Below are 23772 nucleotides of genomic sequence, written 5' to 3'. Positions count from 1 at the left end.
AAGAGGTGGAAGATGATTGGCTGGCTGTGCGTACATAAAAAGAAGCTTACTGACCTAATTATAAACTTATATAAACACCCAGAGAAATTGCCTTTCATGTGAACAAGAAGGTCCTAGAGCATTTTATAACATTGAGATCACTCATGTGCCTTTGAAACACACCCAGTACTGGAAAAGAATAGTAAAACTGGCATTTCAAAACTCAATTACTAAAAAAAATTGTAGATAGCTAGGGATAAAAGCACTTCAGAATTCATCAACTGCTGGCCCTGCTTCTCAGAAATGAGGGCCATAAATGTCGCTGGCAGTTGCATCTATCTAAGGCGCCTAGGTTTGGTACAAAGGAGGGCTTGCCGCCTCGTTCAGATCAGGCTGTGTGAAGCATGCAGTGCAGCCTCCTCTGGGGTCCAAAGTAAAGACTCGTTTGCTCCGGAAACCTCAGGTTCCACCTTGGTGAGGTAGGACTGATGGGGTTTATCTCATGGGCTTCCTGTGAGAGAGAAATCACCAGTCTACTTCTTCCTCCCAAAGCCCCCCTGGGCTTTTAAACCCAATGGATCTGAGTCTAAATCTCTTCCCATGCTTGAGTTCTATGTCACTATGTTAAAGCAATTTGATCTCATCGGGCTGCAGTTACCTCAACACCAAAAAGGGGTCAGTGATCTGAGTATCTACCTGCCAGGATTACTGAACGGATTTTAGTTTGTACAGAATCACGACCTACAGAGCAAAAGATGACAGAAAGTAACTAACTTCTCAAGCACTAAAGCACACAGAGAGATACTGTCACATACGAGTTAACGTGTCTTGTGAATGCGTGTTTGTGCATTATATGTGTATGTACATTATGTACACATATGTGTGAATGCATGTGTGACCACAAGTGCATGTATGCGAGTGTATATGTTTATATGGGCCCATAGAGGATGCATGTATGCATATATGTGTATGTGTTTATATTGTAGGGTATGGAAAGAGTTCCAGTCTTGGAAACTCCACCTCTGAATTGGCACGGGCTCGCTGACAGTGAGTTTGGCTTGGTGTGGTGGGTGTGTGCCTGGGTGTGATGTTTGCCTACCTACAAGAAAAGAACTGCCAGGAATTTCCTTTGTCTACATTACTTGCCACACGTGTGTGGTATGGGAACTTGAATTTGAATGATGAGGAAAGTCACTTCTAACTGAACAGAGCAAATGAATTCTCTTCATTCCCTTTGCTGGGTGACACACATCACATGTATTCCTCCCTCCCCCCACTTTCGAACTACATCTGAAGGGTCTTTCATCTGAGAAGTTCAAAGTGTGCCCACTTACCTATGCATCTTGGTGAAATCTGACTTTCTAATACACATACTTTGGGACAAATAGATAACCAGAAGGAACATATGAGCCCTCCCTGCCAGCCATCAAGGACACATGGTATCTGACCACAGTGGATTGCATATATTCCCAAGGTCAATTAGTAAAGTAGTGGAGGATAAAATGTGATCTTGGGTTATTCCCTTCTGACAAACAATGCATTAAGATGAAATCTCTAATTAGACCAGGTATGAATTATTCCTCTTTCCAAAGTAGTATGACCTTGATCTCCATGGATATCAGACTAGTGATTGTTCGTGTAGTCTGCGCCTGTTCTCTTAATTCTGTAGTCTGAGGAAAAGACAGAGGGGGTTGCTAAATGTATTATGGATGATTTATAGAGCTGGTCGAATTGATTGATCAAATATGAAGGCCGGACCCCCTCCTTGTGCATGTCCAACGTATGAAGGTGCGCGCCCGGCCAGGAGAGCATCTGCCTGAAAAGCAGTGTTATGTTGCTAGTGGGATCTCTAGAATCCACTGGTGGCAGAGGTGGGCCCTGAGCACACCCCCCAGGCTGGCTTCTCCCATACTCACAGTTCACAGTGACCTTGACTTGCTTCACATCCGCCGAGGAGACCTCATTGGCAGCCTTGCATTCGTATTTGCCTGACTGCTCCCTGGTGATGCCAAGAATCTCCAGGTACTCTTCTTCTCCTTCAAATTCTCTTCCTGAGAAACAAGAACAAGGCTTTTTAGAAAATGCTCTTTTCTAAAGTTTCAAAGATGCAGCAGATCACCCCCTTTTACATTTCAGTACTCACTCCAGGTGGCATTCCGATACTTTGGCAATGTGCTCTGACTGAGCTCAGGTTCCATAGGAGAACACCGCAAGAAAAAAAATGTATAAGAATGACTAAGTAGGACGTGAGCTCTAGTGGGAAACAAACAAACAAACAAACAAACAGGAAGGTGAATGAGGGAAATGGGACCCGGATGGAAAAGAATCAAGAAGCAGGGGTGTGTCGTGTCAGGAAAAGTCCCACACAGGGCAACTCTGGCTCATTTTCTAGAGGGCTGTGTGGGCAGAACACACCTCATTTCTAAACCATCCTGATCAAGAAGCAAGAAGCCTGATTCTTTCTATGTCCCCAACCATTGGCTAAGGATTTGAAGCAAGGTGGCAGGAGCAGGGGGGTGTACCCAGTTGTAGGGACTGTGAGTGGATATCAGTGAAGTGCTGACAGCAGGAGTTACATCAAGCTGTAAAATAACCTTCAACCAAAGTGAAGAAGTGACTCTTCTCTTTCTCATAATGTCGGGGTCTCCTCACAAGGACCATGTTCCAAACTCTTTCTTGAAGGTGTGGCTTTTCATCTTCAATATCTAACTATATCATCCTTGAGATTCAGGCTACGGACCAGATCCAGGAGGATGTGCTACTTGTGAGTTTGTGAAGGTCTGAATCAACTGAGATTGGGACAGGAAACTATGAAATGCTGGCTGATTCAGTTGGGACAAAGATGTTGGAGGATCCTTTCAGGAAAGACCTACAAAGTTGATTGTGTCCATTTGTACATTTTAGTAAAGAAATCTCCAGCTAAGCAAAGTCGCCCAAAATCTCCCTCATATGGAGTATCCTGAGGGAGAGCAAGAGCAATGGAAGACAGTGTGTAAGGGTGAAAACAGGGGAAAGAGAAGGTGAAGAGGGTTGAGAAAGGGGAAGAACTTCACTACATAGGTCTACGGGCTTGAACCCTAGAGAAATTGAAATCTGGTCCCCCTCCTCCATTCCAAACTCCACTCCTGCTTGGGTCAGAATAGAAGAGTTGAGAAGTGTTTTAAAGAACACAGTCCTGTCACCCTTATGGAATCTTGCTCCTGGTCATCCCACACTAAATGGGACCAATTAATAGCTCTGCTCAAATGCCACAAGCTGTTTTCCTTTTCTGGAAATCCCCTGATGGCCTAACAGACAGCTTGAAGATAACTTCACTGTCTAAATATTCAGCTAAGCCTGCTAACAAGCTTCCCAATAGAACACAGGGCCTCTTTGATAACATTCTAAAATCCAACTGTCAGGAACAGTTCAAGTTTCAAGTCGGCTGCCAGTTTTCAATATCACTAGTTTTGAGGAAACTTTGGAATCCCAACAACACAAAAACATGAACTATTTTAGTTGATTGGTTTCTGAAGTCCTCTTCATTATCTAGAACACAGTCCCAGGAAATGTTTTAGAATTAGCCTATTTGTATATAACTGGGTAGATTTATAAAACCTTCATGACTATTCCTGTTTGTGCTTTTTTCTTTACTCATCCCCACATTCAGGCAAGGAGCCTACTTTTATTTGGTTTTTTAATTAAAAGATCATTTTATTGGAGACTCTTACAACTCTTGTTACAATCCATACATCGCTTACATCAGGTGAATCTGTCCAGACGTTGCCTTCATTCTTTCCATTGACTTTGACTTTCCATGGAGCCCTTGGTATCAGCTCCTCTTATTTCCCCCCTCCCCCCACCACCCTCATAACCCCTTGATAAATTATCAACTCTTATTATTTTCATATCTCACACCGACTGCTCTCTCCCTTCCCCCTTGTTCCATCCCCTGGAGAGTGGTGAATGATGTGTCGAATATTACAATCCATTCCCCCTTTCTTCTTTCCTCTCTCCCTCTTTCCCCTACCCTTCTGGTATCACTATTCCCACTCCTCTTCCTGGATTCTGTGTGTCATGAGCTCCCGTCTCTTATCTATACCTGTGCACATGTTCTGGTCTGGTTTGAATTGAGAAGTTACACTGGGGTCATAGTAGTGGGGGTGGGGGGTGAGGATGCGTCAAGAAGCCAGAGGAATATAGTGTGTTTCATCGATGCTTTACTGTATCCTGGTTGACTCATCTCTTCCCTGTGGCCCCTCTGTGGGGAGATTGTTCTGTTGTCTACAGATGGACTTTGGATCTCTGCTCCAACCCTCCTCGTTCTCAACAATATGTTTTTGTTTGTTATGTGTCTTCTGATGCCAATTAACCTGATCCTCATGATGCCTCATGATCGCACCAGCAGTGTTCTTCTTCCAGGTGGGTTTGTTGCTTCTCTGCTAAATGGCGGCTTGTGTAACTTCAAGCCTTTAGGACCCCAGATGCTATATCTTTTAATAGCTGGCCACCATCCACCTTCTTCACCACATTTGCTTATGCACCGATTTTGTCTTCAGTGATTGAGTTAGGAGGGTGAACATCTCAGACTGCTGATTTGTTATAACAAAGTGTTCTTGTATTGAGGGGAGGTATGAGCAGAGGCCCAAAGTCCAGCCACTACCTCAGTGTATTGCCATGTAAATATATGTACATAGGTCAATACCTCTATTTTTGTGAATTAATGTGTTTACATATGTACACCTCTATATTTATACCTCTATCCCAATTCTTTGCTTCCTAGGTCCTTCCTCTGTTTCCTTTTTTCTTCCTCCTGCCCCACCATCACTTTCCCTTTATTTCTGCCTCTTGGTACCTCTTCTTAGCTAGTTTGCTGTTGCTCCAACATCCCCTCCTCCCCCTGGATCCCTATCTACTCCTTGCTATTGACTCTAATACTCTAGGTGTTCCCCTGTCTATGGTGCTGCCTGCTCACTCTACCATTTAGGAAACAGCGTATACCCAAAATAACAAAGCAACAGCAACAAAAACCCAGCTGGCCTGGAGTCTATGCCGACTCATGATGACATCATATGGGTCAGAGTAGATCTGTGTTGCATAGGGACTTCATGGCTGATGTTTTTTCAGATGTGGATCCTTAGGGTTTCCTTGAGAGTCACCTTTGGTTTGCGTGGGCTCAAATGGCCGAATTTCAGTTAGCGGCTGAGTGTGCTAGCCATTTGCACCGCCATGAGGCTCCAGGAAAACAGCACACAGTCACAAAGATCTACAGTGTCTGCTCCAGGAACAGAGCAGGCTTATTCTTGATCATGACCCAGCACACGACCTCCAGTCCTTCATAAGAAGTTATACTTTCCTTTTCATTGAGATAAAGGAAATCCAACTTGGAGACATTTTCATAATTTGAGTGTTTCATGACATTAAAACTGTAGAATTATGAGGCTTCTGATATATTATGAACCATATATATATATATATTATGAACCATATATATTCTGATATATTATAGCCCCCCCTGTCCTCCCCAGGACATACCATTGTTTTGAGACAAATCTTGTAAGAACAATATCTCAGTTCAACATTCTTTCATGAAAGGGCAGATCTTTTTGGAAACATGGCTGGCATTCTTTTATACTCACTTAAATTTTTATATTTGCATTTAAGTTGTTGAAGAAACATTCCCTAACATTACGTAAACATTAACACAGATACAGCTTAATGGAAAGCAAGGGGCTTGGTTTATTCTTCAGATATTTCTGTACGTGTGTCTGGGTGTTTATATATGTCTGTGGTTGGTAAGCAGAGTGAGGAGATGCAACCAAAGTACACGATGAACTTCTGCCTATAAAAATATAAGTAAAAAGGGCTGTGAATCAATGATGCTATTTGAAGTCTCCTGGGCTAACTTCAAATGCTCTAACAAGTTGCTGTTCTTTTTTTTTTTTTTTTAACATTTTATTAGGGGCTCATACAACTCTTATCACAATCCATACATATACATACATCAATTGTATAAAGCACATCCGCACATTCCCTGCTCCAATCATTCTCAAAGCATTTGCTCTCCACTTAAGCCCTTTGCATCAGGTCCTCTTTTTTTTTTCTTCAAGTTGCTGTTCTTATAGCATGCTTCTTGTTGCTTCCCCCTTACCCCAAAGGATAGGCTCATCTGTTCTTATTTGGTTTCCTTCCCTACATGCTCTTTGTAAAAGAGAGGAGGGGGATGAATAAATCTAGAAAAGAAACCTACAATAGGTCTCTTATACTAGTCATGTCTCTCCCCAGATTGTTTGAAGTTTTGGTTTCTCAGTTGCACATCCCACCTGAGAGAGATCCTGGCTGGTTGGGTGTGTTGCTGTCCAAATGCTGAAACTGCTTCTTCTCCAACCCCCTTGTCATTACCAAAGGAAGGCTGGAAGAGTGGTAACTGATCCAGGATTCAAAGGAGGAGGGATACTCAGAGGAAAACAAGGAGGCAGCCAGAAGAGCAATGCATTGAAGGTAAGAGAGCAACCAATCACCCAGCAGACAAAAAGCCCGAGAGAAGTGATACAGTGCGGGTGATTGTAAAGATGTGTTAGAGAAATGGAAATGAAAGAAGAGCGAATGCTCAAGAGAAAGATGCATCTGCATATTAAGATATTTGAGCGGCATGAAATGGAAAGGGGTGGGTTACTTCGCTGTAGAAATGTTCCCTATGTGAATAGTAAGACACAACGGGGTGTGGATTATGCAAATTGGACCCTTGCCTTCTGCAACCCCAAAGGGTGTAGTTAGTACTCAGAAACCAGTGACAAGCACAATGCCAGGGAAGATTCACAACTGGCTCTGGCTCTATGAGTGAGCCCGGGCCAAATGAAGAAGTACGCCCCTGCATTCTTTGCCCTGGCACCCAAAGGGATCCAATTCATCACGATTTGCATTCTTGTTTTTCTCATGCAGGAAATCAGCGCGCTGCCATAGCTGGAGCTGGCATCCGCCCTGAGGCTGCTATTCACACATCCTTATCAGTCGTAGGCCGTGACATCTGTTATTTTATTCATATTTAGCTATTATACCTCATTTGGCGCCAGTTTTTAGAAACTGCCCTGCCCTTCTAAATGCTAGGTTCGAACTAAGAGGGATTGTATTGATAATAGCCACTGTTCCATTGTATGGCTTTACCACAGTAAGGACTACATCTGGCTTCGCTCATCTCTTGTGCCCCCAGAGTGCAGCCCAATGCTGCAGCATATTGAGTGTTCCATTAATACGGTGCGGTAATTGCTGAATAAGCTGCCACTTATTAAACACTTGAAGGGCACTGTGCTAGGGGACTGACATAGCTTATCTCATTTAGTTCACTACAGCCTTAAGATTGAGCTCGGGTAAGGAAACACTGGCTTAGAGAGGCCAAGAACTTGGCCACGGCTGGAATATTAACAAAAGAAGAGTTGAAATCTGAACCAGGTCTCTAGCCTCTTGGAGTCCATTCCCCCCACCCCCAAGAAGACCTGCATACGTTTATCATTGGAACCCAGGAAAGATGCCATAGATAACCAGGTTCGTATTTTTCTGAGTCTGCTCAATTTTTATCTTGTGAAAAGATGCACTTGGGGAAATTACCCAGCAAGGCAGCTGAGTCAGATTTTAAAATAAAGTAAAACATTAGCCTTTCTTTTAGGAAGTCTATCCATATCATTGAACTTCCTTAGCCAGAGAATCAGAGAAGCAATGAGAGAGAGAGAGAGAGAGAGAGAGAGAGAGAGAGAGAGAGAGAGAGAGAGAGAGAGAGAGAGAGAAATGCACCCTTAGAAACACATTTCTCCATGGAAACTTCTGTAGTATCAAGGCAAAGCTATTGGTGCCCATGAATGCCAACAGGTAGGAAGAATTTAGACTGGACTGAACACATCCTGGATAACATCCTGAGAGTTATTTGTTTTCAAGAAGTTGCAAACCACACACTTATTCCTATCTGGAATAAAGATCTTCGTGCAGAAGAAATGGGGGGTACAATGTGAGCAGAGGGCATATTCTGAGTGTGACAGGGGGTTTGAGGACTCTGATTAGAAATGTGAGGGAGCTCAACAGTCCATCAAAGGCACAAGAGAAGATCAAGGGCATGGCAGGTGTGGTGTCTACTTGGAAGGGCTGGGATTTTCAGCGGCAGCTAACATCCAGTAAGTCCCCATGACGCAAGGTCGTGTATTACAGCCAATCAGCGAAAAGCCTCCAGGACAGGATAAGATTACAGTGGAATACACCTTTTCACTGCCCTGGTGCAAATAAGTTTCCTCAAGGGTGGCCTGCTTCCTATATATGCGGTTACTGTGAAAAACTTGTTTGCTTTTTTTCCTGGTTGCATTTGGCTAATTGACTTTTGTTTCTTTGGATGTGAGCCCAAAGCTTGCCATATTGCCTGGAGGTACTGGGAGCCTTCAGAAGCCTGCAGTCTGACCTGCAGACCTTGAGTTCCTTTGCTTGTTCAGTTACCAACCTGCGGGCTTGCGATTGATCATCGGCCCTTGTGGCTATGTGAGTGGGGAGATGCCTCCAGGGTCTTGTCTGACTCATGGGCTTAGAACCTGCCCGTTAGACTTGCCCATTTCTACAACTGTGTGGGCCATGTTCTTTACAAAAATTTCTCTCTCCTATAGAAATGTCGCTGGCTTTGCTGTTCTAGAGAACCCACCCTAAGAGAAGATACAATGCTTGTTTGAGGTTTTGAAATCTTTCTTTCTCTCTCTTTCTCTCTTCCTCCCCTTTCTTTGTTTTGTTTTCTGGAGGAAACATGATGTATAAAGATGAAATTCTATTTGTTCAAAATCACTGGTATACAAACACCATGCACTTTAAAAAATTTTTTAAGGATCATATTATTGGGACTCCTTATACATCAATTGTATTAAGCATATTTGTACATATGTCGCCACCATCATTTTCTAAACATTTACTTTCTATTTGAGCTCTCTCCTGTTTTCCCTCCCATCTCCACCTCCCACCACCATGCACTCTGCGTGCCAGTTGCTCGGCACCAGTCCCAACATCTAAATCACTATCAATCACTGTGAAAGTGGAGGTGGCTATTCAAGAATTGGTAAACAGTCATCCTCAACCCTGACGATTTGACATGGTGAGGCATTGAGAAGGACTGGGAGGCAATGTCTTGGCTCGAAGCTGAAAATAGCGACATCCACAATAGGGGTATGGGAAGGGGATGGCAGCCTGCGTGCCATGTTCTTATAACCTTGCCCTCCCTGGAGTCTCTTTCGCCCATCGGGTATCCCCCCCCTGCCCCCAGTGTGCAGGTTAGGAGACCGTGAGCACACTTGGAAGCATTCAGAAAACGAGACAGGCAGGCTGATCCTGACATGTTGTTAGCACACCTGGAAGGGACATTCTAGAAATGAACGAGAGGCCAGCATAAAACTTGGGCTGAAAATATGGATTTTAATATGTCCAAAAATATTGCTGCTCTTCAAATCACCGGAGAGGGGTGACCGTGGCAGGATGCCACAAAGAAAACAATCCTTGTCCTGCTTCCCTTATTACCCCCACCCCCATTCTAGCCAGGAGCAGAAGAAGATGCACAGAGGACAAACTGGAAAGGAAAAAGAAACACCATAAAGTAGTCATATATATATATATAAGCTCCCATAGGCCTTGATCCTTTCCTGTCCACTCACCAAGAAAGGAGGGAAGCCGAGATGAGAACTGCTGGACAGAGGCAACTGCCGCCTAGACCTTTCCTCACTGTCATCAGAACGGCAGGGGCATTTCCCAACCTGTCATTAGTGATTCTGCCAGGGCTGGGGATTCAATATCAAGAGAGACCAGAGCAACGGTTGCAGTTTCCAAGAGCGACATAAATCAATTGCCATCTTGTAAGTGAATGTGTTCAACTCAGCGGGGCGATCACACTGCCGAAGGATGGCTAGGCAGAGTTGTGTGGTACCCATGGAAGGCTTTGAACGGTAATTAAAATAAAGCAGGCTGTCACCCTATCGGGCCCTTTCCTCACAGGTACAAAGCTACCGTGACCTACTTTGGGCTCACCCTCCAAACCCCGGCCCGCTTCTTTAGCTAGCTTTCGTGCGAATGATCTGCTTAATCTAATTTGGAGACATGTTCTTGCTTAGCGTCAATAAATAAATAATGAAGAGAAAAGTGTGTGAGTCAGGCCGGGTGGAGGTACGGGGATAGTTCAGCCCAAGCTCAAGTGAGGTCTGAATGATTGAATTGACAGGAGGTGGACAGCCATCGACTGTGTGGGAAGCAACGCAAGTCATCGCAGGGAGTCCAGCAATATGCTTTTAGCCCGAAATGGGATAGAAATGAGCCCACAGGGTCAGTTTAAAGGGGAGATCTTTGCATAGGAGCCCCCCAACCCTGTGCTGCTCAGGAGGAGGGCCCGGCAGCAGGGCCCGGAGTCAATCCGCACAGAGGCTTGGCCGAGCAGGGGGAGCACAGGGAAACTGCGCCTGTTCTTGTAGGCAGCTGCTCTTGGGCGCTCCTGGAAGGCCAGGAGGCCAGTGGGCCAAAGCTTAATAGGAAAACAGCAGCGATTTGTTTCCATTGCTATTTATGCTTCAAGTGCGTGACAAGCTGTCAGTGGCAGCGAGGGTCGCTAAATTGACTGCCTCTCAGATTACTGCCACAGTCTCTGACTTGACAAGTCACTTCATTTAAGAAAGCACTGCGTGAGGATGGTTCCTGCACTTCTTTTTAAATAAAACAAAGGGAGAGAAAAAAAGGCAACCACAGAGGTCAGAAGGGGTGCCCAGGGAGGGCGGTGTAGAGGGAAGGCACTGCCTCCTTGCACCAACTCGCCTCTCATTAAAGGGGGATGTGAGCGCAGGGCATGGATGACCCCCAGCTTCCGGGGCTGACCAACTGGTGCATTGGATGGTATTTTAATGTTGGAGATGTGGTGTGGTGGGTGAGGAAATCAACTGGTGCATTGGATGATATTTTTATGTTGGCGATGTTGTGTGGTGGGTGAGGAAATCGACTTTCTGTTAAATATGGAACGCTTCGAGAACACGCACGTGAAGATTCCCTCTAGGCAACTGGATATGGCTGAAGGAAAACCTTCTTTGTATTCAGTATTGTTGTTTTTTTAGAATTTATTTGCCCCTGGTGGCACTGTCTGGTAAGCACTGGACTGGTAACCCCAAGGCCAATGATTGAAAACTACCAGGCGGTCTACTGGAGGAAGTCAAGGCCGTCTGCTCTCCCAAGCGATTTACAGCCTCAGAAATCCTACAGATGTGGTCTCTACAGTTTGGGATCCACTGGATGGCAGTGGGGCGGGGGAGGGGAATCTTGAAAATGTGTATAACCCCAGGATGATAACTGCAGGCAAGAAGAGGACATTAACCATGTGAGGGACAAATAGAACAGAGATAAAGTACTCCTAAAAGCTGGGTAAGACAAACCATTATATATATATATATATATATATATATATATATATATATATATATATATATATATATATATATATATAATAAAAGGCATAACACTTATACATATGTGTGCAAGCTTACTGTGAACAGGTGAACAGGCAGATTCACCTGGCTTCCTAGTAGCGTTATAAGTAATCATTTAACAAATGTGTGTTGCTAGGAGTGCCAGGCAGCGAGTTAGACAGGAAGGGGAAGAAGCAGAAAAGTAGAAAAAGATATATTATTTATAAATAAACCCAAACATAATGCTTAGTCAAAGAAATGAAACATAGCAGCCTAATATATACGATGATAATGATCATATACAAGTTTCATACAGACAAACTAATAGATCTTCTACAGGTTGGACACACACTTTAAGTAAGCATACCTGGATCTAGCTCGCATTTATCAAGTGCTAATCCGCTATGCTTTCTATATAAATTAATTCACATGTATGTGTTTATAAGAGTTGCTTGTGTGCCCATGAACAATATCGCCACTATCTTGGTCACATTCTGAACAGGACTAGGAGGGCCGGAAGTGTGCGGTCAGGGGCTTTTGTTCATTTTCATGCTCTCCTATACTGCCTGAATTTTTGACGTCGATCACATATTACTTTTATAATAAAAGTTTTAAAAAATGAGATTGGATTTAATAATTTCAGCACAGGGAAAGACATATTCACCCTGGTGGCAATACCCTAAGGGCAGGTTTCTCATAATGAAAAAGAAAATCTCTGCGAATTTTCTATTTCTGGCATAAGGAAAGAAGAATTAGTAGGGAACTAAGATGGCAATACCACATGACAGGAGGAATAGTTTTAAGAAAGTTGATATTCTGTAGTCAGGCCCATTCTCTAATTAGATGAACTACAGAGTTTTAATGACTGTATGAGGGCACCGTCTGTTCCCACCTACATCCTGGACTTCTTAACTGTGGCCACTAAAGAATGTAACTTACAGGCTCCAAACACTCAGGCCCGAAGCAGTGAAACTTGAGACTGGTCAACTGTTTGATGTCCTTTCTCCACTGTGAAGAGTAGGTTAGACTTACAGTCTCATTCACACTGTCATCGAGCAGATAGCAACCCTGGAGGATAGGGTCGATCTGTCCCTGTGGGTTTCCAAGCTGCAACTCTTAGCATTGATTGTAAAATTGGAGGTACTTAGATGCACATTCACATCCTGTGGCATCCTGTGCCGCCCTCCATCCCATGGCACCAGTTTACCTGTTTGTTCTCGGGTCATTATTCCAGGCATCTGGATGGCCCTCCAGTTCCCAACTGGGGCTAATATTAGGTAATCTACAGACATGGCTCTCCGTCATATCTTCACCAACTCCTTTTCTCCAAGTCTTCTTATTATGTTTCTCTTCTATTCATTTCCATAAACCACCAGCTTGGATCATAACTACTTTCACACCTTCCAGAAGGGTCCCTGATCTTTTCTGTGCGGGTACCACAGTCACTCCTCACTTAGGAACATGGCTAGGCCTGTGGGCTGTATGTTAGGGTTATGCAAATCTTCAGCCATCAGCTGTACCTCAGGCCTGTGGGGCCATCCTGAGGGGACTGCTCCCTCCCTCGCAGCCACAATCGAGAGCGCCCTCATCTTGTTTACATGCACTTCTTACTTCGGGTGGGTGGGTGGACTTTTCCATTTGAATCCACAGACCAAGCTAACTGGTTGAAGGTTGGTTCAGGAGGGGCTCTGTTTTACCTTGACCCATACAGAGTTCCTGCTGTCCCTGGAAACACCCATTCACCTGGACCGCCGCTTGCGGGTCCCACATCCACACAATAAGCAACGAGTGGGTCTCAGGGTTGGGGAAGAAATGACTGCTACAATTCCTTTAGGCACACCCCTCAGTGTGCAGACTCATGGCCAGAACTGCAGCTGGGGAGAGGGCTGGGACGTGAGGGGTCAAGGACTTGGGGCTCAGGAGGAAGGCACACTCTCACTCATATACATGATATACCTGGCTTTAAATTAAGGAGATTTTAAAAATTATTATCATAAATGTAAAATGTGACATAGGGAGTGAGGCGGTAAGTAGGCTTCCTGGCCCATGAAAGTAGAGACCAAGGGATCATGCGGCTGAGGACCAGAAAGAGAGTTGACCGCTGCTGAGGAGAGGGGTGGTTGTGGACCAATGCCTATATCCTTATTGTTTACTGAACTCAACTTGTGGTATATATTAACTTCCCGAATGGCCCCCCAGATTTCTGAGTATTTTCTGTGAGTTCTGTGTGGATAGTGCGCTGAATTATCAAATCCAGCCTCGACGGAGAGCAGTGCGGGCGGACTGGCTGGTGGAAGAGTTGGGAAGGAAGGCTGGATGCTGAATGTGCAGTGGACTCTTGCCTTTTGGTGATAGAGAAGGTCAGATCTCGTCACAGATGGCATCTTACACAGTTTCCTGCAATATCGTCAAACTCATTGCCGACTATGCTTTATAAGTGTCCCCATATGTATATTTTCATTAAGAGAGAAAGTACTTTCAGATGAGTTTGTACACGCGTGCCCCTTTCCTTTGTGGAAATAAGAATGTGCGAGTCAATAGGGTGTTTTTCTTTTTAGACAACGTATGGAAATACCACCTATATTTGGCGATCGGCTTACTTAAGCTTCCATCAGCACTTATTCTTGTGCCTCTCAAAGTATGATAAATGGACATACTGCACACATAAAGGTGACAGAAACAAATACTCCTCTATACACAACCCTGCAAAAGTAGTGACCTACAAGTAGATGCTTGGATAGACAGACACTCAGGCGGAACTGATGTGGGAGGGAGAGTGGGAATATGCCCATGAGTATATATGTAGGCTTGACAGAGGGTATTTGCATATAGGTATTTACTTTGCTACAAGTATATCTGAGAATGTGGTGGAGCACACAGAGAGAAAAGGTATGAGAACCTCTTGGACATAACCAAATATCTTAAAGATATGAGTCATTAGATCTGGGGCTCAGAACCATAGTCTTGGGGAACACTAAGGTCAATTGGCTTAACATAGTTCATAAAGACCATGTTCTACATCCTATTCCAGTGAGTAGCGACTGGCATCTTATAAGCTTATAAGCAGATATCTAACAACAACAACTATAACAACAAAAAAAGCCAAATTCACTACCATTGAGTTGATGTTTTACAAGGCAGATTAGAACTTCCCCTGTGAGTTTCCAAGACTATAACTCTTTATGGGACTAGAAAGCCCCATCTTTCTCCTGAGGAGTGGCTGGTGGTTTCAAACTAGTGACCTTGCCATTCGCAGCCCAACTTGCAACCATTATGCCGCCAGGGCTAGGGCGCAGCTATTGGCCTTTCCCCAACTGGAGGTAAGAAGGCTGATGGAAATGAAAGACACATGGAAACAACCAGGTCAACGAACTAATGGACCACTCAGACATCCATCTCCGCGACCCGGAGACCAGGGGAGACAGGGGCACTCAGCTATCACTCCAACTGCTGTGAATGGGGGTCCCGGGGCCAGTGGGAGAAACACATTAAACAGAATTCAAAAGAGATTCAAAGTCATAAACGAGACTAGGCTTACTGAACTAACAGAGATCAGTAGAGCCTCCAAGATGTGCCTTTAGTCATCTTTCATGTGGAACTGACCCCTGCCTCCCCCTGTGCTCGAATAATCAACCATTTACCATCAAAAGGGCAGCATTCACCCAAGGACAAACTTGAAGGAGTTAGAAATGAAGGAGGGATGGAAGCAGGAAACACTGGGGCTCAGTTGGAAAGGGAGAGTCCATTGAGAAGATTGCCAGGGATGAGTTCCTATAAAAAGCACATGACTTTTAAAGAATGTAAAACCAATTAGTTGGGTGTAAATCTTCATTTAATTCACAATAAAAAGGTTTTTGTTTGTTGGTTTGCTTTTAAAGGATCACAGTGGCAGAATGGTACATCTGAGGTCACTGGACGCCTTTTTGCAGATTTTCTGGATGAGAATCTCTGGAGCGTGTCTCAGGAATACATGTGTTTAGCTAGCTCGCAGTTGATGCAAACTGACATTCTGGAATTGCCTGTCCATTTTATCGTAGTAGATGGACACTTATGGGAACATTCCTTTTATTTCTTAACTGGAGCTCCATTTACTTAAAGCCCCTGTTGGTCTGTAATCAGCAGTTAATCTAGTTATTTTACAGTCAGGAATGAATCAAGAAGAAGAGTTAAATTATCGTCAGGAGAACCATCATGTCACACTGAACCTGACATCGAATTTCCATTCCTGAGCTAACAACCCAGTTTCCCTACATTGGTGTTGTTCTTAGATGTCGTAGAGTCACCAAACCACAGTGACCCTCTGCACGACAGAACAATGCACCCCATGGTCCTCCTCCAGCCTCACAATCTTCCCAAGCTCAAGTCCACTGGAGCAGCCACTGTGCCAGTCCATCTCCTTAAGAGCCTTCCTCCCTTTCACTGCCCCTCCACATTACCAAGCATGATGTCCTTCTCCAGGGACTTCTCTCTCCTGACAGCCTGTCCAAAGCATGTAAGATGAAGTCTAGCCATCCTTGGTACACTGGCTTTACTTCTTCTAAGATTTTATTTGTCTTTTCAGCAGTCTAGGGTAATTTCAATGTTCATCTCCAGCACGACGATTCAAATGCAACAGTTCTTTTTTTGTTCTTCCTTATTCAATGTCCAACTTTCACATTGCATTTGAGGCTTGGGTCAGGTGAACCTTAGCCCTCAAAGGGACATCCTTGCTTTTCAACACTCTAAAACGGTCTTGTGCAGCAGATTTACCTAATGCAACACGTCTTTTGATCTCTTGACTGCTGCTTCCAGGAGCGTTGCTTGTGGAAACAAGTCAGACGAAATCCTTGACAACTTCAACCTTTTCTCTTGGTATCTCGGTATTGCTATTGGTCCAATTGTGAGAATTTTGTTTATTTGTTTGTTCTATAGGGAGTCTCAATCCATAGTGTAGGCTGCAATCCTTGATCTTTGTCAGGACGTGTCTGAAGTCCTCCCCATTTTCAGCAAGCAAGGTTGCACCATCTGTACATTGCAGGTTGTTAATAAGCCTTTGTCCAATTCTGATGACACATTTTTCCTCAAATAAGCCAATGTCTCTGATGATTTGCTCAACACAGTTTGGGTAAGTATGGGGAGAGGGTACAGTACTGACACACCTTTCCTGCAATATTCCTTGGTTTTGTTTGCTCAACTTCTTCTCGATCAATGTACTGGTTCCTTACGAGCACAATGAAGTGTTCGGAAATTCCAGTTCCTTTCACAGTGATCCATCATTTACTGTGATCCACACGCTCGAATGCGATGGCACAGTAACTCAAACACAAGTAAACATCTTTCTGCTGTCCTGTGTTTGAACGGATTCATCTGACCTCAGCAATGGTCTCCTTTTTTCCACCTCCTCCCTGGTTCCATCTCCATGTTGTGGGTGCTATGCTCCATCACAGGTCTGCTCATATGCACTAGTGTTTTTAAAAGTCAATAGGCTTGTTGTGCTCTCTCACTTCTTACAAATGAAGAAGCTGATATTTAGACAAGGTATGGAAGTGTCCTAATGTCACCCAAATAGTATATGGCAAGGAACAAGGCACTTTGGAAACCATGTTTTAAACTATTAAGCAAGTCTCTCTGTTCCCACGAGGGAGCTCCTTCTTATCTGTGAGTTCTGGCTGCGAGGTTCTTGATAAAATTCTCACCCGCCGACTGCCTCCTGCTGCCTGCATGTGGACTTTCTACCCCCTGTCTTGTAACTTCCATAACGCCTTTGACAGGGACTCTGACAACGGAGTGATTTATGGGCTAGCAAGAAGAATGATTAGGTTGTGATACGGCCTGGAAATTGACAAGGAGCCGCATGATATAGTGACAGTCCCACAAAGGTTCGGGGAATTTCACTACCAGGAAGAGGAGTACCGTGGAAGATGTCCTTGTCACGCAGGCTTTGACACGAAGAAGCTCCTAGACGGAGCAGAGAAAGCTTTTCTGAAGACAGTGCGAGGCACCGAGAGGCAGCAGTGGTGGGCTTGCTGGCACAGGAGGGCAAGACAAAGCTGGGGTAGAATGGCCAGCCACCGAAGAGTGCCCATTGGTGGAGCTAAAAGAGGGGAACCGCATGGCCAGCTAGGGCAGAGGCCTGGGTGTGTCCCCTGCAAGGACTGGCTTGGAGGATCCTGTCCAGGGCTCTGGTTACAGTCGGGCAGGGCCAGGAGCCCCTGGTTGGGAGGTGCACCAGCATATTTGAAAGGGCTGTGACACTTACTTATATAGGGCCAGCGAGTCCTGAGTGTGTTCTCTGTACGGACTGCCTGCCTCTCCCTCACCGGAGAGGCACATACCTGGGGCAGTGTGGTGATAAGAGAGTTCTGCAGGGCTGGGGAGGGTGGGGGGAGTCAGTCGCAGAGGCTTAGAAGAGTCCTTTGCAGGAGTGTTCTCATTGACGAAGCAGGGCCCCGAGAGGCCCAGTGACACAGATGTCTCAGGCAGCCTGGTGGTGGCTGGTGGCAGGGGTGACATGAGCGCAGCACCTGACCCAAGCCACAGCGTGTTCAGCAAGATGAAAGTGGACACGGGTCATTTGAAAAACAATAATCATTTCTCCTTCGGATGTTATTCTTTTGGTTGATTGATAATAACAGTGTCTTCCCTTTGCAAAACGGTGGCGGTGGCTGGTGTGTCTGACTCAACCACAGGTGAGCACAGCATCCATCGGGCACGCACGCCTCGTTCCTAACAATCTTATGGCTGCCTGGAAGTTTGAGGCACAGCCTCTCTGCTTGTGCAAAACAGACAGACAGACAGACCATGCACACTGCCACCCTCCTAAGACTCTGAAGAAGCTTGGATTTCCATACCCGGCTGCCTGTTGTTTACTTTCTTCCCTGTCCCACAGGTCCCACGGCTTTATCAGGCATGCTCGCTAGACTTTGTTAAAATTGTTAACATCACTGAGAATAGATCTTTTACATCCAAAGTCGGACAGGAAACGGGAAATGACCTTTCCTCGTGCTGCTGTGTATGGATTTCTTAAGAAAAACAGCCCCGACGGCTGGACCAGCGGTCTGGAGAAGTGGAGCATGGCAGACGAATGGCTGCGGATCTTTCCAAGCGTTGAAAGATCCGCTAACAGGGACATAGCTGCTAAGCGGGTGCGAGAATTCATTGACTTGGATCACACTTGCGGGGAGTCTGCATCACCACACCCCCTCTCTGCTAGTCTGGTTGCAGAGCCACATGGAAGTCACGAGGGGCTAGGCGAGGTGCACACCAATAAGGTGATGAACGCAAGGGTCTGAGTGTTGAGATCCGACAGTTGCCAGGCAGGATCAATGACCTCAAAGATATCAGACCTTGAAGCTTAATTATTTCCCCCTCACAGTGCTTTTTGCCGTGCAAATATTCATGGAAGTGGTTATGTCTTTTATCAACCAATGCCTTCCCGTTCAATTAACACCCAAGGGACTTCTCAGCCGGTAGGCAGTCAGAATCATCCTTGTGGGAAGGTTCTGGAGAAATGAAGAGCTAGAATGGACGAAGAGGAGGCAGGGATCACACATTGAGATTTTTCGCAGTTTTACGTGCCCTTGGCTTCACGCACCTAAATGTTTGGAATGACTAGGAAGTGAGTAGATGGAAACATCAAGATGGAAAAATTATTCTCACCAATACCTAAGGCTTGGTGGGAAATTAATTGCAGAATAAAAGGGGGAAAAAGTCATGGTTCAGGATATACAAATAAGTCAGCCCTTGAAGAGTTCTAATGCATAGAAAAAAATCCTCGGGTCCATTTCAGCTCATGATAGGTGATCTTTGGAACTTGCTGATCCCTGGATTTGATGAGAATGATAATAATCCAGTTTTTCAGGAGATAACTGGGTAAATTCTTTACAGGAGGTCCTGGCCTATCTTCAAAATTTTGCAAGGATTTCAAAACTCCATCAACCTTCCCATACTTGTCTACTCTTCCAAGATCCACTGGTTTTCCCGGGCTAAACCTGTTTTCATTGACAATATCTCACCAGAGCCCATATTGATTCAATTTTGTGTTCTTATTTAAACATTGCAATTGGAAGGTTAAAAAAAAAAGTTAAACAGCTCAAATCACCGCTCTTTGTCAGTCAGTGTCACACTGAAAGCAAACTTAGTCCTCTCAGGCTACTCTGACCTGCTGTGTGAAAGGCAGAGGAGACTACTGGGGGTAGAGTGAGTGCAGCACGCATCAGGGGGATGCCCTGAGGCAAGCAAGCGGGAAATGGAGTAGGGCACAGGGAGATCATAAGAAGAAACCAAGCAAAACAGACCACGGGGAAGAATAAGAGCGGGGGAAAAAAATGCTATCAGAGTCACAAAAGCCTCGAGGAGACTCGCAGGTTTCTCCAGAAAATAAATGTGTCTTGTTGGCTGCTGGGCAAGCCACACACCCATTTCTGCTGGTTTCGTTTGAAGCCTACTGAAGGGAAGAGTCCACTTTACAGGCGACTGCACAGTCATGCTGGATAGTGGTGACCTGTCACTCTACATATCTGTGGACACTTGCGGTTGGGTGTCGACAAGGTTGAGAATAACCACAGGCTGGACTGGTCATCGCAGAAAATGTGGAAATAATCTTTAGTGCTCTTCTAAGGCCTAAAACATGATTTTGGTCAATATAACTGGTCCTAATATAGCTCTAGCGAGTCTAAAGGGTTTAGGATGAAATTTAGGCAGGTCAACAAGGCACTGTGCATATCTGAGATAAGGAAGAAATGCTGTTTAATACTTATCTACTATAGCAGTGGTCTTCAACCTTCCTAATGCTACCACCCTTTAATACAGTTCCTCATGCTGTGGTGACCCCCAACTGTGAAATTATTTTCCTTGCTACTTCATAACTGTCATTTTGCTACTGTTATGAATTGTCATGTAAATAGCTGATATACAGGATATATTTTCATTGTTACAAATTGAACATCATTAAAGCTTAGCGGCTAATCACAAAATAATATATAATTATATATTATGAAATATTTATTTCAAATGACAAATAAATGAAACTTTGCCATGAAGCATGGTGTAGCATGGGTAACAATCTTCATGCCTGGTACTCCTTTGTGGGCGTATCTGCATGTGGGCAGACCTGCCTGGAGACAGATAGAGGAGCGGTGTCTCGGTTCCTAAGACAATGGGAAATATGTGTTTTCTGATGGTCTTAGGCAGCCCCTGTGAAAGGCTCGTTCGACCCCCAAAGGGGTCATGACCCACAGGTTGAGAACTGCTGTAAAGTATCTATTTAGAGAGGTGTTGAAGACTGTCATGAGTAAGAGCTTTCTATTTTCTTCAGGGGAAAGGGCAATATTGGCTGCATATTTATTGCATGTATCGTGCTGTGACCAGTTGATAATGGGTTAGGTACCCAGACTAATCATGAGAAGATTATTTCCAAAATAGTCAGATTCTGGTTCCCCCACCTCAAATCACAATTCAATCCTGGTCATTGAGAAATGCATCAGTCTCTCACAAAGTGGAATTATCATAAGAAAACGTAAGGCTGAGAAGCATTTGGAGAGAGAGAGTGAGCACGAGAGAGCAAGAGAGAGAGAGAACTCGGTATGTTTATGGGAAGCTGGAGAAAGTTAAGTGTCTGAATTTGGGTCAGCAGTGGTATGAAGTTATTCTGAAAAGAACAGAAATATATTCTTCACCTAGATCTATACTTAAAACTAAGTTTGGTTGAGGGAAATTTTGAATGTTATTTCATCAGATTTAATCTAAATCCTACAGAGCTCATCTTCCTTTCTGGGAGTAGACACTAATAACATTTTCAAATTACACTCCAGGACACAGGTTTTCCCCTTGTTCAAGTTGCGCCCCCCAGAAAGCGGATAGTCTTTGTAGAAAACAAAAGCAGCAACCACAAACACAAATACAAGAAGGAAAATATTGATGATGTGATGTTGTCTCCAGCCTCACATTATACTTTTTGGTAGACACCAAAGCATGTAAAGGTGTTCCATGGGGCAATCTTAGAAAAATAAAATCACACTCATTAACACTTCCTCCTTACACATCAGAAAATGAATGCCGTGACTCCTTTTTTAGCAGCAAAACAACTGACCTTCTGGAACATCAATGTCCCTTCTCACATCGTGTGAGCACCCGTAAAACAGGCATCAGCGAGACCCAGCAGTGCAATTCCGCTCAGGGAATGAACCCAAATCGGGTCATTCGAAGAGACGGTGATGAGTGTGTCTCTTGCATAGATTAACTGGCCAGTGTCCAATCTTTGATCACAATTGAAAAGCGGAGGAAGGCCACAAGATGGTCTGCTATCCCTTCAGAGAGCCGAAATCATCTGGGCCTGCTAAAAACAGCAGGAGACGGACTAAAAATAATAATTCAAAAAGTTGGTTTTCCGTTTAGAGCTCTACTGAACAAGTGTCTCATTTCCTTAGAAAAGAAAGTAGTCGAAAACTTCATTGGACAACAATGGCATGTCTAGCACCACATCTTGAAGTCCAACAACAGAGCCTAATCCATCACGCAAGACGAAAAGGCAGAGAGGCAGAGACTATCGTTATATCGGTAACAATTAATGATAATAAATTAAACTTGCTCTTACCATCGATAAGCATTTCTTTTGCACAGTCTAGTTGCTCAGTTTTGAACGTGATGCACAGAGACCTGACACAGTGGGCACACATGTAAATGTTACAATTTTGGTTCTTTTATAAGGCTCTCTTTTTGCCGAATCTATGAAATGTGGTTGTTTTGGGGTTTTTTTGTTTTTGGCTTGTTTTAATCTCTTAAGTTCTCAATACCCTTCTCTCTATCTGATAAACCACTAGTGAAATGGAATAGAGCTCTGACACAGACATATTTTCTGAACAAATATCTTAAAATGCTTCCCACGGACATGTAAAAGACTATACCATGGTTTTGTTGATAATCAAAGTTTCTACAACGGTAGACAAAAAAAAAAATCCCTAATAGAGATATTGGTCAGAGAGTGGCAAACTATGGTACTCAAGCCAGATTGGACCTGAGGCCTGTATTCTGGACAGCCTATCACAAGGGGTCCTGGTGACAGTTATGTATGGGCCTGCTGACAGGCAAGTGGGCAGTTTGAAGCCACCAGCCGCTCCGGGCGAGTAAGATGGAGACGTTCTGCTTCCAGGAAGCGTGACAAAGAGGAGCATTCTACCTGGTCCTCTAAGATTGCTATGAGTCAGCATCAACTCACAGTCAGATGCAGTTGGAGGGGGGAGCCAGCCCCCCCCCACTAATCACAGGTTCTATAAGCACAATTGCCTGGTTGAGATATATAAATCTTACATTAAAGTCATCGAGAGCATGAGAGATAGAAGAGTCAAATAGTGGAGTCAGACACAATTCATGGTAGCGTGCTCACCTCTTGGACGGCTATGAGCTTACGTGCCAGGTCTGTGCATAGCGTGGGCCGAGGTGAGGTGGGGCGGAGACCCGGCAGGAGGCTAGAGAACCCAGGCAGGAGGCTGGAGGATCCCGTTTATTGCTAACCAAGCATTCTAACTACTTCAGGGAGCGTGATTGCAGGTAAACACGCCTCATAGGAAGGGGCAATAGGCATACACATTATAGGAAGGGGGCATACAGTGGGCACAGGCGTAACAGGAAGGGGATGAGCTAGGGATGTACACATGATAGGGAGGGGAGGAACTAGAGGTATACATGTGACAAGATGGGTGGGCCCTAGATTCATGATGGCAACCTAACCTTGTTCACCCTTGGGTGGGCTGGCCTCTCTGGGGTCTCCTACAAGGAAACAGACAACTACTATCCTTATCAGAAGGGAGTGGGCCCTACTTGTTGTGGGGTAAACAGTGGTGACTGCTTAGTCTAGATGGCTGATAGCTCTCAGGGAGAATAGCCCCTGACCTACTTCTGATGACCTTCAAATATATAGTCATTTGCAAGCAGCTAAGTTTGGCATGGGGGAGACAACTTGGGAGAAATCCTTCTGTTTCCCACAGTCAGTGACGGGCAAGCTGATAACGTATATAATTGTTTTTAAATGAGTAAATCATTAAAAAAAATGTTTTGGGACACATAGAAATTGCATGAAATTCAAATTTCAGGAATATCCAAAAAGAAAGATTTACTGATGTCTAGAGATGTTCATTTAGATATTGTGCTGGCCATAGCACAGAGTTGATCGCAAAGGGGTTCATGGTCTGCAAAGCCTGGTGTAGCCCATCCTCCATGGAGGGGGCATGGTGGTATAGTGGTTACACATTAAGCTGCTAAAAACAAGGTCAGTGGTTCAAAACCACCCACTACTCTGTGGGAGAAAGAGGGGCTTTCTACTCCTGTAACGAGTTACAGTATCAGAAAATCACAGGGGCTGTTCTGCCCTGCCCAATAGGGTCTC

At 44.6% G+C, this 23772-nt stretch overlaps 1 protein-coding gene across 2 annotated transcripts in view; it reads right to left on the bottom strand.

Annotated features, from left to right (window-relative positions):
* The window catches only part of LSAMP (limbic system associated membrane protein), a 771811-nt gene that overhangs the window by 56637 nt on the left and 691402 nt on the right, over positions 1–23772 (bottom strand). For both annotated transcript variants that reach the window (XM_075542484.1, XM_075542486.1), the window contains exon 4: positions 1896–2030. In XM_075542484.1, the coding sequence (XP_075398599.1) occupies positions 1896–2030 (135 nt within the window). The remainder of the gene's footprint in view (positions 1–1895; positions 2031–23772) is intronic.

Source organism: Tenrec ecaudatus, chromosome 2, assembly GCF_050624435.1.
Source record: "Tenrec ecaudatus isolate mTenEca1 chromosome 2, mTenEca1.hap1, whole genome shotgun sequence".
In the NCBI taxonomy this organism is placed as follows: Eukaryota; Metazoa; Chordata; class Mammalia; order Afrosoricida; family Tenrecidae; genus Tenrec; species Tenrec ecaudatus.
The sequence above is the reverse complement of the archived record's forward strand: the minus strand, read 5'-3'. Positions and strand labels throughout refer to the sequence as shown.